Consider the following 15,211-nt stretch of genomic DNA (forward strand, 5'->3'; position numbering starts at 1 on the left):
AGGTTTTTGTCATTTTGTTAAAAAAAACGAGAGAAATCATGTCAGAACCTTTTCCACCCTTTTCCCGCTCTTTCAACATTTCAGATGACATCTACTGTGCACCGTTCTCTTAAGGTAAGGGCTCTGGTGAGGTGAGGGCAACTTACTATTGATTTGGATGTACGCATTTAGGTCACTGTCCTGCTGAAAGGTGAAATTTCTTTTCAACTTTTGCTTACTTGAAGACACCTAAAGGTTTTGCCCTTAAAAATCGACTGGTGTTTGTAGCTATTCATGCTTCCCTCCACCTTTATAAAAGCCCCAGTTCTGAAGAAAAGCAGCCCTAAAGCATGATGCTGCCACCACCATGCTGCACTGTGGACTGTGGGTATTGTGTTTTTCTGGTGATGTGCTTTATTTTAGACTGAACAAACCTTTTAAATTGGTCTCAGTAGACCATAATATTATTTCGCCGCATGATTTGGGGTGATTTAGTTGTAGATGTTTTTGTGAGAAAAAGCTTCTGTGTTGCCACCTAACCCATGGCCTAGACATGTGAAGAATATGTGAGATTGTTGTCACATGCAGACATTAATCAGCACTTGTCAGTTATTCCTGTAGCTGCTTTCATTTTGCCGTAGGTCTCTTGGCAGCCTCATTTTTATTTAAAAAAAAAAAAAACTTTAAAAACCTTGGAGGGACATCCTGTTCTTGGTGATATGACTGCGGTGCTCCAATTTTTTTTATTTGATGATGATGGTGGTTTTTAAATTTTTCCATTATTCATTCATTCCAACATCTAATATTTTTACATCTAATTAGATTCCATTATACACTTTCTCCTGATTGTTCATTTTCACTGCCCTGCTGGAAGACCCAGCTGTGACCAGGTTTTTACTTCCAGGCTGCTATCTGGAGGTATTTCTAAACAATTTTTTTGCCGAAAAGTACCAGTCCTTTTTAAAGCAATACACTGCACAACACTGTGCTGCCAGTCCCGTGCTTCACAATTAGGATGCTGTTCTTTGAAATAAAAGCCTAACTGTTTTCCCTCCAGACGGTTCATGTTTTTGTTTAATCTTCAAATTTTAAGAACCATCTTTGGAAACTGGTCACATGCAAACCTACTGTCCTAAAATTTAGGAATCACTTCACAAATGTACTGTATGCCACAGTGTCTCGAGACACCCTGAAAGGTTATTTGGCAATGGATCCCATACTGAAGCCGGATGGATGAATGGATGGATGGATGAATGGATAGATTGTCAGAAAAAAGGGGCATGTCTTCACAGATAAAATACATACCCAAGTGCAGAAATAATGTAAAAGGGGGTTTAATTAGAGAAAAAATAACTAGGAACACTAGGAAACCGTAAACACAAAACATGGGAACACAGAAACAGGAACAAAAACACAAGGACTCAACAGATGCAAGACAACTGGTATAAATGGAGTGACAATCATTGAAACACAAGGAACAGGTGTGCAGAGGCAGGAACGGATAAGGAAAGGACGGGGCTTACGTACGTGATACAAAAAAACAAAACAAAGACACAAGGCATAGATAAACAAACTGCAGCAATATCCCCCTAGTGTACAAACAGAAAAATGTCCAGCGTTGCCAGTGGGAGCCGAGCGATGCCCACAGCCGAGCAGAAAGGCTGAGCAATGTCCACAGCCTTGCAGAAGAGCCGAGCGATGCCCACAGCCAAGCAGAAGGGCCGAGCGACGTCCAAAGCTGTGCTGAAAAGCCGAGCGACATCCACAGCCGAGCAGAAGGGCCGAGCGATGTCCCACAGCAAATTTCAGCATATAACATATGTGAAATACTTATCAGCTTTATGAAAAAGTGTTAGGGACACATATGCTGGGCCCCCTAGCATAAGATACAACTCTGATATATTCACACAAGTTTGGGAAAATATGGCAAAAACCACGTCTTTTACATACACTAAGTTTATGTACAACCAGTCTGTATTGGTCTAGGGTCCTTCTCAGGGGTTCATATCATTTACTATTCCAAAGTGCAATAATGTGTCTTACGAAGTGCCTGAGCCTAATCCTATAATTCTGTAAGCTTGTCTACACGTGTAAAGAAGTACGAAAGCCAAGCAGCATAGTTTGTTTTAGGGACATGGGAAATCACATACTCAAGATTATACTTTCATTGCATTTGGACTTGATTCAAAGTTCAAGATGTGTTTACAACCAATCCCACACTCACTGGCAATGTGGTTCTCATTTTATAAGCTCAGTTGAGTGTGTATGTATACACAAGCGACTTCAGCTGCAGTTTTCAACAAAGTGCACGCCTGAGCAAGGAGCTCATAGTTTTGGACAGTAGGTAATTTTGTCTTTTTCGTTTCCCGGATGGAGCGTGCCGGAGCCAAGGCATGTTAGCTCAGATACTATCTAAGCACTGCACATTTTCAGAATTGGCTTCCTTGGTGATTAATGCCTTCCTGTTCCGACCAATTGCTAAACAAAATATCTTAGGGGCAAACATGAGGATCCAACTGTAAAAATTACTATTACTCTGGCTGAATTGCACCTTAGTAGGCTGGACGCATGACGTTTTAACGTTTGACTGAGTCATCCATTCAGGGCCAAATTAAGGACATGGCCTAATTCTACCTTTCCTGCCTAATCACATTTACACTTTTTATTGTTTACTTTGAGCCAAAGCATTTGCAAAATGGCTATATTTATATATGTAGCCAGTCAGGCTAAACCAATCAAATCCTTTTGCATTTCCTTTTGAAAAAATCTATCAGTGTCCATGATAAAAGTTTCATTTCACTGTCAGTGACTGTGCATTATTTTTTTCAGTGTTATTTTGCTGACAACTGAATGAAAAGCTTCTATACAGTATTAGCAATCACATGGATGACTGATGATTAGTGATTCCCACCTATGATTTACAATGCAAACCTGCCGTTACATTTACATAAAACTTTAACTTATCTTCATTTTTTTCCTATTGCAATTAATGGAGGTTGAAGTTTTTGGTATTATTTAGGTATTATTTTTAAGTACTGTATTACATTTACAATACAATTCATGTATTATTTGAATGAGTCCTGAGCTGCTTTAAGCAAACAGAAAAGTGTGTTATTGCACACGCAATCCTCTTCACTTAATCTTTTCCAATGTGTATCTAATCTAATATATCTATCTAAATGTATATCTACCCTGTACTTGATCTTCTACAACTGGCTCCAGATAGAGGCAGTATAATCATGTTGTATGTTGATTACATTTATTGTATGTATAGACAGTTATTGTATCCATGCAGTAATTCTTCATATTGCAGATATTGCATAACAATGGTTCTACTGTTTAAAAGAATTTAATGTCAGTTAAATTGACATGAATTTTGGACCTCGGTTCATTCCCTTAGGTTCCCATTGCATAAAATATAGTGATTGGCTATCATGGCACATGACATGCCTTGTCAAAGCCTTGTTCATTTTCCCAGAATTTACTGGATTATGATTAGAATTACATTCTCACAAAACCCAACAAGTTTGATAAGAGATGCATGCTTTCCTAAAAGCTCCTTATTGAAAGCCTGTCTGGACAGTGAGAGATCGTCACTGTAAGTGTAGGCTCCGGGCTATGCCAGATATGGAACATGGGAGAACACAATTTCAATAGAAGCCAAGGTATCAGTACAGAAATCGACACTCAGTTTACAGGGAAATCTTAAATCATCATTGCAGGAAGAGTAAACGTCAACGTTTTTTATTGGCAGGGGGAGTAAAGTGTCGCTTCTGGGTCTACTGCAAAATCTAGCCAGAGCCTTGAACAACTTATGGTTTTAAGGTTACTTTATATGTGCATAGGATTAATATGACTTTGTAATAAATTATCAACGTAATAAAAAAAAGGATTGTGCCATGAATTCTGCCATTTGTATACTTTGCTATCACACAAAGCATGCCATTAACCCATCAGAAATTATTATTTATAACAAGCATTAAATCTGCCTTTAACACATTTGTTAATAACTGGTTGTCATTTTGTATTTTTGTCCTCGACACAAATGTTATAACTGATTAATAAGTCGTTTTATAAAAATATATAATGAAACAAAATCTTTATTTCTCGATTTATCTTTGTGATGTATTTCCCTTAACATGTGTATAATTGTAGCTAAATATTTCTAAACTTATTTTGGCTCTTTCAGTTTTTCAAAAGAAGGTATAGAAGAATTTCCTCCTGAAGATCATCCAAATGGTCCTACTGGGCCAAAAGCGTCACATATTTCTAAAATTATGGGAACGTTTGCTATTCATGAGGAGATAAACTACAACTTACTTCACTTCATACTTCTAACATTCACTATGTTGCCATCTGGTGAGCATCACATACGCATGTTATTCCAAGTACCTACCAGATATTTCAGAGTTAAAACAATATCTTTGTAAATAGAAACAGATACGTCCTGATAGCTTTGTACGTGGCTATCATCACGGTGCATCACAACATCACACATAGTATATAATACTATGTGCCATATTTATTACTAAAGCCTCATACAGTTATCCCCAGCACCATATTTCTGTTGAGAATCTCACTAAAAGACTAAATCTCTTAGAGCCTGGATAATCACTCTGTTACGTCTTAAAGCATAGTACTTAATACGTACTACATTGTATGTAATAAGAAGGTTTGAGAGAGTGAGGAAAGTAAATCTGGACCCACTGACAGCTTCTGGGACTTCAGTAAAAAAAAAAAAGGTTAGGTTTATCTTCTTGTAAATGAAAGATGTGGGGTATTACTTGTGATTCTATAGAATATGAATGATGTGGATGAATGTTCATTGTGACATTATGTGACACTATTAAACAGACATATTTGGGTGGCCAGTTATTGCACCGCACTGTGTTTTTTTCTGTATTATATCGTACAGTATGAATAACAAAATTGCACCATGAAAATGTGGTTTAGACATTAATTGGCTCTCAGCTACTTTTAAAAGTGTAACTATTACACTACTTTATTCTATAGAAATGAAAGTTATATGATTTTTGGATAATCCAAACATGGAAATCTCTGTTGAGGTGTTTTGTTTCTGGGATGCACCATCAGCTGGATCCATCCATCCTCCTCTGAATATGGTACAGAATGATTCAATACACTCAAGTTAATGGGCTTCTGCAGTCCAGCTGTGCATTATTATTCGCCTCTGTAAAGCTCTAGCACATCCTTAATAACTCATTCATGTGTTGAGCTTCCTTGTGTGATCTGCCAGATATTCTGCTGTATTTGGGACTGTTGGTTAAGACTGTTAGGATTCACTGCCTTTCAGACAGATGCTGGACATGACCTGGATGACAGAGTACATTGTAACTAACACCAAGATGAGAGCAAGCAGAAGATCCTTTAAGTGCCATATGTTGAGGCCTCCATGGATCGGATTTTATTCAGCACATCCCACTGATGCATGATCAGAGGACGTCTACAGCTCTACAACTCTTTGTCTTGTTCCTCAAACATTCCTGAACAATTTTTGCAGTGTGGCAGGGGGCATTATCCTGTTGAAGGATGCCACTGCCATTAGGGAGTACCGTTGCCATGAAGGGGTGAACTTGGTCTGCAACAATGTTTAAGGAGGTGGTAGGTGTCAAAGTAATTTCCACATGAATGCCAAGACCAAAAGTTTCCCAACAAACCATTGCCTAGAGCATCGCACTGCTGCTCTTGGTGCCATGTCATCCGAAGGTAAGTGATGCACACACACCTGGCCATGTACGTGATTTAAAAAAAAGCCTGATTCGTTAGACCAGGCCACCATCTTCTATTGCTCCATGGTCCAGTTCTGTTCTGACACAATTCTATCAGCCAGCATTAACTTTTCCAGCAAAATTTCCAGCAAAAATTACTTCTTCTATGGCGGGCATCACCAAATGGCGGACCGCGGTCCGGATCCGGACCGAGTGACGGGTCTGCCCGGACCAGTTAAAATTCTAATATTATCATATTAAGCATCTCCTTATTATAATCTAATATAATAAGATTATATAAGATCTTTGATATTAATTTCGTTCATGCGCAGTTAATCTAGTTATTACGACAGGAGCGTCATCAAAAGCCAAGCCAAAAACTGTTTCTGTTCCATACTCCAGAGCAGAAGGTGGCAGTAATGCACCTAATTACACTGGCAGGACAATTAAGATTCAAACTCCTGGCAGGACAGTTACATGCCCATTTCTCTCACTAGGAACGGAAGATGGAAAGGGAGTAAGGAGAGATGGAAAGGAGAGAGGAAAAAGGGAGCTGCTCAAAGCTCTGCACTTTTCTTTTATTCAGTAAATTCTGCCCTGTACTATTTTACCTGAAATGTTCTTTTGCCAAAGGTTCCTGTGTTATTAGTTAATGTTTAAAAAAGTTGCAGCTCAAATGTCTTTTGTTTAATTTTTTTCTTAAAGATTAAAAGCACTTTTATTTTATTCAAAAGATTCTGAATGTTTTACATTACTTGAAATATAGGCCCTAAGTTCAGGCTGCTCAAAGTTGTGTTTGCACTTTTTATTTATTTTATTCAGAAGAAATTCAGTGACTGTTGTCTGTTACTTGACATGTAGTAAAGACAACTACGGTATTGTTTTCCATTCAAGTGCCATCCAAGTTCAGACTGAAAACACTTGAAATTTAACAATAAATTATATAGAAATGTATGTGCGTTATTGATTTTTTTTAACATGAGGGTACACTATTTTAAGTGACAATATAAGAATCTGACCTTTGCTGGGAGGAAATTTTAGTAACTGGACCTCTTTGAATTTTAATTGAATACCCCTGTTCTATGGGATCAGACCAGACAGGTTAATTTTCTCTTCCCACACACATTGCTGAGCCTTAGGAATTTTCAAGTCACTCAGATCCCCACTTGGTATACAATCTATGTTCCAATATATTATAAATGTATTCAAAGGGTTTAGGTCAAGGTTCGGGCTATAAGATCTTCAACACCAGCCTTGGTAAATCATACCATTATGGAGCTTTATGCTCAGTGGCACTGTCCATTTGGAGCAAGTTTGACCAGTAGAGAGCAAGTTTCATTCCAGTAGAGAAAAATCCATTAAATGAAAACACATTCTAGATGACTGTGTGTTTTCAACTTTGTGGCAACAATTTGGCTAAAGACCCACATAATAGTAACAGGTTGAGGAGTCCACAAAATTTGGACATAAAGAGCTTTACCATGATAGTGCTCGAGTAATGTTTCATATTTATAAAATAAATAAATAGAAAACGTGCATGTTATTAGCTCTGTGCTTTGATTCCAGAAACCAAACAAAATATTGGGTGGCTTGTCTTTTTGACAGATGACTCACCCACTGCAGAAAGAACCTGTGAGAAAGTCTCCCCCTGCTGGACATCCCGGAGTAAAGGTCCACCCTGAAGGCTCATTCAGTTTCCTTGTAGCCAGTTTCTCAGCTTCTGTGATAGAGCAGGTTGGAAATCAAAAAGCACAAGAAAGACAAAGAAAGAAAATGGTGTATGCAGAGTAATATATTTGTGGTATTTTTAAGTATTGCACTCAGCCTTTCAGACCATAAAAAGCCATTTAGATTCTTCATTTTAAATATTTCTTTGGGCTGTTAGGATAAAATATTTACAGATTACAGTATCTTAGGTTGTACCGTCAATGTCCTTGTTAATATGTACAGCATTAGCGTAGTTCTGCTTCCCAAGATGCACTGGGTGTCAGGACTGTTAAGGCTGTGCTGATGTCTTGAATCCCGACATCAAATAGTGACTGAGGAAGAAACCAGGAGCCTTGTGCAAAGTGACAAAATTAATCAATCGATACCACCTCTGCTCACTGCCACACTTTTCTGATTGTTATGACTGTTAGATAAATTTGTTACGATTGCTAAGTGAACTGTTATACATCATATTCCTGAGCACATTATACTGTAGATGCAGCATTGACAGGCAGAATTTTACATAAGGACAGCTTCTACAGCACAAGATGCTGTCTCCTATAATGGTGTATACATACAGTATACACTTGAATCCAGCAGACAGACTTTTTGTTTGACCTACATACAAAGGTATGGGTCACACATGTAGGGCATTCAATCATTATCAAGACAGTAAAGGGATTATGGATTCCTGGTGTCTACTATTCGGCCTTTGCGTTCAAATGGGAAATGAAGATTTGCATGCATATACAGTACACACATATACACACATACTAGCAATGAATGCATATTTAGTCGGAGAACAAATCATTCTGCAGTCGACCAATACATAACACGTAATAAATAAATAAATAAATAAATAAATAAATAAATAAATAAATAAATTTAAACAAAATAATAATAATAATAATAATAATAATAATAATAATAATAATAATAATAATAATAATAATAATAAAATAAAACTCTAGGAGAAAAAAATTAAGGCTAGGAAAAACACTGAAACTTGGGATGGCATTCCATGGTTTGTCCCACTGGGGTAACTATTCTCATTTTAACAAAGTGTTTCTCCATTAGAGAAAGTTTCAGGTAAGGACAAACTTAATCTATGCAACCTATTAAACCTATTAAAATTCTGTCGTTTTTCTTCTTGATGAGGTTCCACACAGAACTAATTTAGACAGAACAAAACACTATCAATAGAAAACTCTTTTATAATTGATTATTACTGTAATATTATGATACTGTTATATTATTCATAAAATACAAATCTTAGTAATGTACTATTGTGACGTTCAATCGCTGATTTTTTCATGAAACTGTCTACATAATGAAAAAAAAAATAGAACGATGTGTGTAATGATGCCTATAGTAAAGCACAGTTGTGCTGATTTGAGCCCATGTGATTTAGAAATCTTCCTTCTTCATCTTGTTCCCACAGTTCAAATGCGTATGCAGCCTCTAACGCTGCCCTTTGTCCTATTATCATTTAAAAGTTTTGGATTTGAGAAAAGAAATGCACTACAAATAGCATTTCCTGCAAGGAAGGAAAACTTTTAAGCTTTGATGTTACTTTTGCTTCATCTATTTAACGGAAATGTAATTAATGGTTCATAATATTTCCCTCTGACAGACTGGGTTTCTAATAATCCTATCATGATTTATGGAAAGAAACAATTAGCTGCGGTAATTGAGGCGTGATGCTGGTGGATGAGTGATTAGGTGTCATTTAGGCCTCCTTTTAACTGGATCAGACGCAGAAACTGAGCTGGTGTCAGTGTGATTAACGTGTGGGATGTTTCGAAGGTGTAACTCAAGATCACTGATTATGAGTGAGGTGGAAATTGGTCAGACAACAGATCAAAGAACGGAAATACTTTAATTCGGCTGGCTGAATACACTTACGAAAACAACAAACAACAACAACAACAACAAAAAAAAAAAAACAAGACTGAGCTTGGATAGAAGAAAAATAAAGATAAAATAGCCTGTAAATTTAAATGATAAATTAATTTGAAGGGTCATGAAACTGTAAGAACTAATCTCTCATACAGTGCCACTGAAAGTACTGACAAAAATAGGTAATAGGTAATAATAGTAATTAATAGGTGAGTCAAACACGTATTACGTACCACTATTACATAATGTATGCAAAATAAATACTAAATAACTACCAGTTAAGATCTTAATAGCATTACAGTTTGAGAAACAGGTTGTATTGTTCTTGCTCAGCATTTTTAATTTGAAGAGTTGTTTAACGGCCTAAAATGAATATATATATATATATATATATATATATATATATATATATATATATATATATATATATACACTACAAAATCCCATCAATTTTCTTAAGAGAAAAAGAATATGTATATGTTGCTTTGACCTCTTTCTTTCTTTCTTTCTTTCTCTCTCTCATGCCATTTGGCTCGTCCTGAATAAACGTGAAGGTGCTGCTGTCCTCAGCAGGAGGTGCTTTTCTGCCACGCACAGCAAGTTTTCCTTGTCGCGAGTCTCGTTTTGATTTAAGCGGAGGTGCTAAACACCTTCCTCCAGAGATAAAAGGTGAATAATGCCTTTCAATGAGAGGTGCTTAGAGCCTCAAAGCCCCTTAAGCAGTTCATTAGAGAAAGAGCGGGCCTGGTCGACGCAGCGACCCGCTGAGATCTCACAACATAAACAAGGGGGCTTTGCCTTAAGAGGTGAAAACCTCTACAGGTACTTCCCTTTGATGTGGCCCCCGCCTAGGAGCAGGCATTAGAATGATGGAAATTTGATTATTCCTCACCCCTTTCATTTAGCCAGTGACATTTGTGGCCATGTATAAATATCCCAACGAGCAAGAACAAGGAGGGCCAGTCAGGCAAGACCGGGTACGTGTTTAGTTTGTGTGTCTATCTCCAAGGAGTACTGCTATGGATATGGTGCTGTTGGACATGTTCCTGCTTCTCTCTTTGTGTCATCAGAGCTGTAAGTACTGTCCTTACTGTCCTCTTTTGTGGCACTGATTTCATGTGGATAGCTCATCGTGTCATCTGTTTGGGACCTTGGCTGTGATTGGGTAGATTTAAAAAGATTTTTTTTCAGTAGATTAATCTGTTTCCGTATAAGAAAGTATGTATTATTAACAGAAAGGTAGAACTGGCTAAAATGGTGACACAATAAATGATATAAGGAGTCATTATTAATGGGTGAAGAGTTGCTTTAAGGCATAGGTGTCTTCATGAAGTAAATGTTCACTTGTAAATTCAATAAAGATCTGCACAAATCGTTCAGACTGTGTATTGCAGCAATGCTGATCATTCGACCTCTTTGTCATTTCACACATCTTTCACAGTGACAGCTGTACTGAACATGCACATAGAGCCGAGGAATCTGTTTGCAGAGAGAGCTTGTTGCAGACGCCAGAGTCACTTCATCTACATAGGACAAGGTGAGGAACGGTTGGACGTGTGCCATAGCGCCCCCTATCAGCCCTAAACAGAACTAACAGCTGTGACACAATCCTGGCCACTTGCTTGATCTAATAAACCTCTTAATAAAACTTATAAAGCTGCACACTGCATTTGGACTAAAGCAGCTAACCACAAGTCTTTTCCTTATGCTTCAATAAAATGGAAACAGTTAATAATTAATAGTATTGAACTTACGGTCTTTTTGTCCATCCGCTGTTATTCAGATATCTTAGGCAGTCCAGTGAACGTGGATGTGGGCATGTGTCGAACGACCTGCGGCCATGCGCAACCCTCATCCTTTGAGGCAGGAATGCAAGGCTACTCCTCCATGCTGGACTTCCTGAGAGACAAAAAGGTATTAAGAGTCTATAAATGGCAAAGAGGAAGACTTTTTTTAAAAAATGGGTGATACTGAACACATGATTTTGCTACTTCAGTAACATGCAAACTTATAAATAATATATATTTTTATTTTAAAATAATTTAAAATAATTTAAATCATGTTCATTTGTACACATTTTGTAGATATATTTTGAAAAGCAAAACTACTGTTAGGAAACCTGTATATTGTATACTGTGATATATTTTATCTCATATCACCCATCCCTACTGGCCTCGTTCCAATAGTAATACACAGTCCCTTTTGTTTGCAGATGCGAACTCCAGGAGCGCCCTCTCATGAGTTCGGAGGATTTGGGGGAAACCTTCCCTCGTGCGGCACCAGCATGACCTGTGAACCCACAGGACTGCGTGTGGACAAAGTGATGCTCATGGACGGCCTGCGTGAGGTGGAAATCATTGAGGACTGCCACTGTGAGGCCAAAGTGACCCGCTGTGTCCGAGCACCCTCGCTCAGAACCTACCTCTTTGAAACGCCTTATGAGACTGTTATAGACGTGGGCAAGTGTGTGGGATCCAAAGGTGAACCAGGTAAGAAATGAGCAAAACAAAACAAAACAAAAAATGATGCCCATAGACATGCTATGAAAATGCAAAGATTTCAGTCTTGGCTATTTTTAATAACCCTATATAGGCCATTTCCACTATTCCCCGTTCCCTCTGTGATGCCCTTATTACTTTTATTGAGAATTCAAATTTAAACATCAGCTGCAAACATTTTATTTAACAAACCACTGGTGTAAAATGTAACCTTCTTCCATGACTGACTGATACCTTCAGCATATGTTAGCTTCATCGTGGATAATGTACACTTATTTTCCACAGAGGGCTTTTCCTGCGTTCCTACTAAGTTCGATTCTGCTGTTGTGGACACGCCTAATAAAGTGGAGCTGATTCAGACGGTGGCCGGATGCGATATGAAAGAAGGCTGCTACAGAATCCCATATGTGGAATATCATTATGAGATCACGTACAATGAAGACGGGCTCAAGGAAGAAAAACTAAAGGTGGGTTTTCAAATATCCTGAAAATAAACAAACAAACGAACAAACAAATAAATAGATAGATAAATAAATAGATAGATTAAATAAATAAATAAACAAACACAGACAGCACTGCTGTGACTGTAGTCATTTTATATTTTTTTTGTTGTTGTGTTTAAGCTGACGTCTAAAGCACATACAGCTTAAGAAAGTTTAGTCTGCGGATAACGGCTTTCACTTAAAGAGGAAATTAGTCGTTTCCATTTGGTGTTAGCCAAGACTAATAAATGAGACCCATTTGCCAGACACAAAGGTTAAACCAATGATCCATTTCCCCCAACTGCAATCCACATCTTACTGTTGACACCCAAATTATCCTTGCTTTGAGCCTGACTAATCCTTTTTACATTTATTTACTTGTAATACATCTCTAGTTCAATATATGTGTGCAGACGATGACACAGAAGTTTATTATAAAAGTAATCTGAAGTATGATGATATGACAACAATACTCTCGTACTACTACAGGATCCTTAATGATAAAATGTTTAGAATAATGAGTTATTCAGAGTCGGTTATGCTATTTTACAAGACCAAACCTCTTTTGTGGAGTTGTTTGAGCAAACCTTTGGCCATCTGTCGCAGCTCTTCAGAGGTGTGAAGCCAGAGGATCACAAATGGCCCCAGCAGGTGCCAAATCAAAGTGTTTATCATGTTAAGAGAACAGAACCCAGTCCCCCGCCTTTGGTTTCGAGCGCACCGGTGAATGTTAGCGGCTTGTGGTGAGCTGATTGCCTCTGTCTCTTGTCTTGCTAATTGTCTTGCAGGAAATAGATGTGGGGAGATGTTTGGGAAGCTGCACCTCAGGAAACCGCTGTCTTCTAAGGTATGCTTTAAAACAGCTGATACAACACAGCTAAATAACAAACCTTCAGCGCAAGAAAGGCTGGATTCACTTTGTGTGCTCTTGAACAAACTAAAGAGAAATGAGATAAAAACACACATTAGCACAATTAACAGTGATTCCAATTCAATAATACAAACCAGACCAGAATGACACATAAAACAGAATATTAAATTAACTGCTCTTGCTAGTGATTGAAATTTACCGATAGTTGACGGCAAAACAGCAACAATAATTAAAAAGGTGGTTTTTTACCTTTTAACAATGTGCATCAATAATGTATGGCAAATGTATATAAACTCTCTGGGGAACTGAACGGCTGCTACCAGAGATAGAGATGTTTTCAGTGTTCTGGCAACTAAATAAAATGTAGGCTGTGAGGAAAAAATTCAAATACAAATAAAAACTGTGAAATAATTGAAAATTCTATATCCAGCACACACCAGTTATAAAGTAATGTGCATCAATCAGGATCATGTAAACCACTCTAATTCCTGACTCAAACCTTTCTGTTCAGGAGTGCGTCTGATTCGGCGGAGTGTCTGCTGTGGGCAGAGGGACAAGGCAGCGCGTGCGTTCCACAAGGCTACGAGAGCCACACGTTTCTCAATCAGCATGGACAAACCCGAACGGTGTTGGCCATCACCTCGTGCCTCTGCCAGTCTTAAGCACAGTGACCTCTACTGAAAGTGCTCACACACTGCACCAACCAAGTGGACTTGACTCGTGTTGACCGTGTGAATGCAGAAGCACGTTATAGGTCGGAATCTATAACTCAAATCTATTATGTTAAAATAGCACCCGGTGTTCTGGTATTGTGACATACTGTTTAGCAGACATGGATTTTTTTTCCTCTTGTTGTGAACAGCTGCTTCGCTCATGCAAAATTACAGTTGACCTCTTTCAGCTGTCCCTGTAATATATGTAAAATATGTAAATAGAATTTTGTAAATAAATTTGATGCCATTAATTAAAGTCATGTACAGTCAAGCTTATTATTGTTCAATATGGGCCAATAAAATGAACAAGAAACAACATCTTGTAAAAGGAAATACTTATTTTTTTGTTATATTACATTATATGGGGGAAAACAGTTTATTTGTATTACATTTGTTAAAGATTTGTTATTACAATATAATATAAAAATCATTTTTGTACATACATTGAGTACATTAATTTTACTAGGTGGACAGAACCATACAGCTTTTTAGGAATTAATTCACAAACAGTTTATTTATTTATTTATTTCGCCACAATGCTGAAAGTCGTAGCAGCGGATAAAATAAATTGTAAACGTTTGTGTAAAAAAAAAAATTCAGAATCTGCACAAAATAACAAGAATTTGACCAAGCGATAGTAGAGCACAAATACTGTCTGGTCACATGTGCTGTATTTTATTTTGAAAACATATCAGTTTTGCAACTTTTTATACTTCAAATCGTGTGCAATAAATAAAAGTTCATGTAATTTGAATATAATAAAGTTTTATACATTTTTTTCTCAATAATAATGAGCTTGTCTGTGTCAAATATTTTATAACATGTGTATTTTTATAGGTTTATAGAGCGTGTGTGCTTTAAATAAAGGTGGTCATGTGATCAATTATATGGTAATTATAAACAATATTATGTGATCGTCTCCATAAATTCTGATTTAAGGGATTGGAATTTAAGTGCAAAGGTGAAGGGACTTTCAAGAAAAAGAGCATGCACGATATTTATCATTTCTTTTTATAACTGAGAGAAGTGAACTGTCCTTGAATTGCCTTTCATGTTGTTTTTCAACAGATAGTGCTTCCACGTGTAAATAAAGAAATCACAGAAGTCACAAGTGTGTGTGATTTACCATAGTCTGGTGAGAAAACACCACACATCTGAAGGATCCATTATATTTACACACGCTTTTTTCTGTTTTGTTTTGGCTTTGAAGACAAGTAAACAGACGACAGACTTTCTGTAGCTGCGGTTTATCTCCATAAATCACTTTTAAGCTCCTTAATGCCAGCCAGGGCATCCAAAAATATATAAATATTACCCTAAAATCTGAAAATAT

At 37.3% G+C, this 15,211-nt stretch overlaps 1 protein-coding gene and 1 long non-coding RNA gene across 4 annotated transcripts in view; one reads left to right on the forward strand and one right to left on the reverse strand.

Annotated features, from left to right (window-relative positions):
• LOC113645286 overlaps positions 1–15,211 on the reverse strand; it is a 31,048-nt gene that overhangs the window by 14,644 nt on the left and 1,193 nt on the right. The window contains exons 2-7 of one of the 3 annotated variants that reach the window (XR_007139165.1): positions 12,882–13,231; positions 12,047–12,296; positions 11,069–11,213; positions 7,632–7,767; positions 7,323–7,428; positions 1,298–1,722 (exon numbers count right to left, since the gene is read on the reverse strand). This is a non-coding gene — a long non-coding RNA (uncharacterized LOC113645286). Of the gene's footprint in view, positions 1–1,297; positions 1,723–7,322; positions 7,429–7,631; positions 7,768–11,068; positions 11,214–12,046; positions 12,297–12,854; positions 13,232–15,211 lie in introns of those variants that run through there. The other 2 variants (XR_007139166.1, XR_007139167.1) reach the window with 2 other exon arrangements.
• On the forward strand, positions 10,334–13,974 carry pnhd (pinhead). Its single transcript, XM_027150803.2, has 7 exons — positions 10,334–10,388; positions 10,756–10,851; positions 11,098–11,228; positions 11,527–11,803; positions 12,098–12,279; positions 13,083–13,141; positions 13,677–13,974. The coding sequence occupies exons 1-7, from the start codon at positions 10,334–10,336 to the stop codon at positions 13,825–13,827; spliced, it is 951 nt and encodes a 316-aa protein (XP_027006604.2). The 3' UTR covers positions 13,828–13,974.

This window comes from Tachysurus fulvidraco, chromosome 22, assembly GCF_022655615.1.
Source record: "Tachysurus fulvidraco isolate hzauxx_2018 chromosome 22, HZAU_PFXX_2.0, whole genome shotgun sequence".
Lineage (NCBI taxonomy): Eukaryota > Metazoa > Chordata > Actinopteri > Siluriformes > Bagridae > Tachysurus > Tachysurus fulvidraco.

Excerpts from the sequence above, each read along its gene's own strand:
- pnhd (XM_027150803.2), top strand. The coding sequence starts at position 10,334 with ATGGATATGGTGCTGTTGGACATGTTCCTGCTTCTCTCTTTGTGTCAT. Across the intron at positions 12,280-13,082 it reads TCAAGGAAGAAAAACTAAAG|GAAATAGATGTGGGGAGATG; the intron begins GTGGGTTTTCAA and ends ATTGTCTTGCAG. Across the intron at positions 13,142-13,676 it reads GGAAACCGCTGTCTTCTAAG|GAGTGCGTCTGATTCGGCGG; the intron begins GTATGCTTTAAA and ends CTTTCTGTTCAG.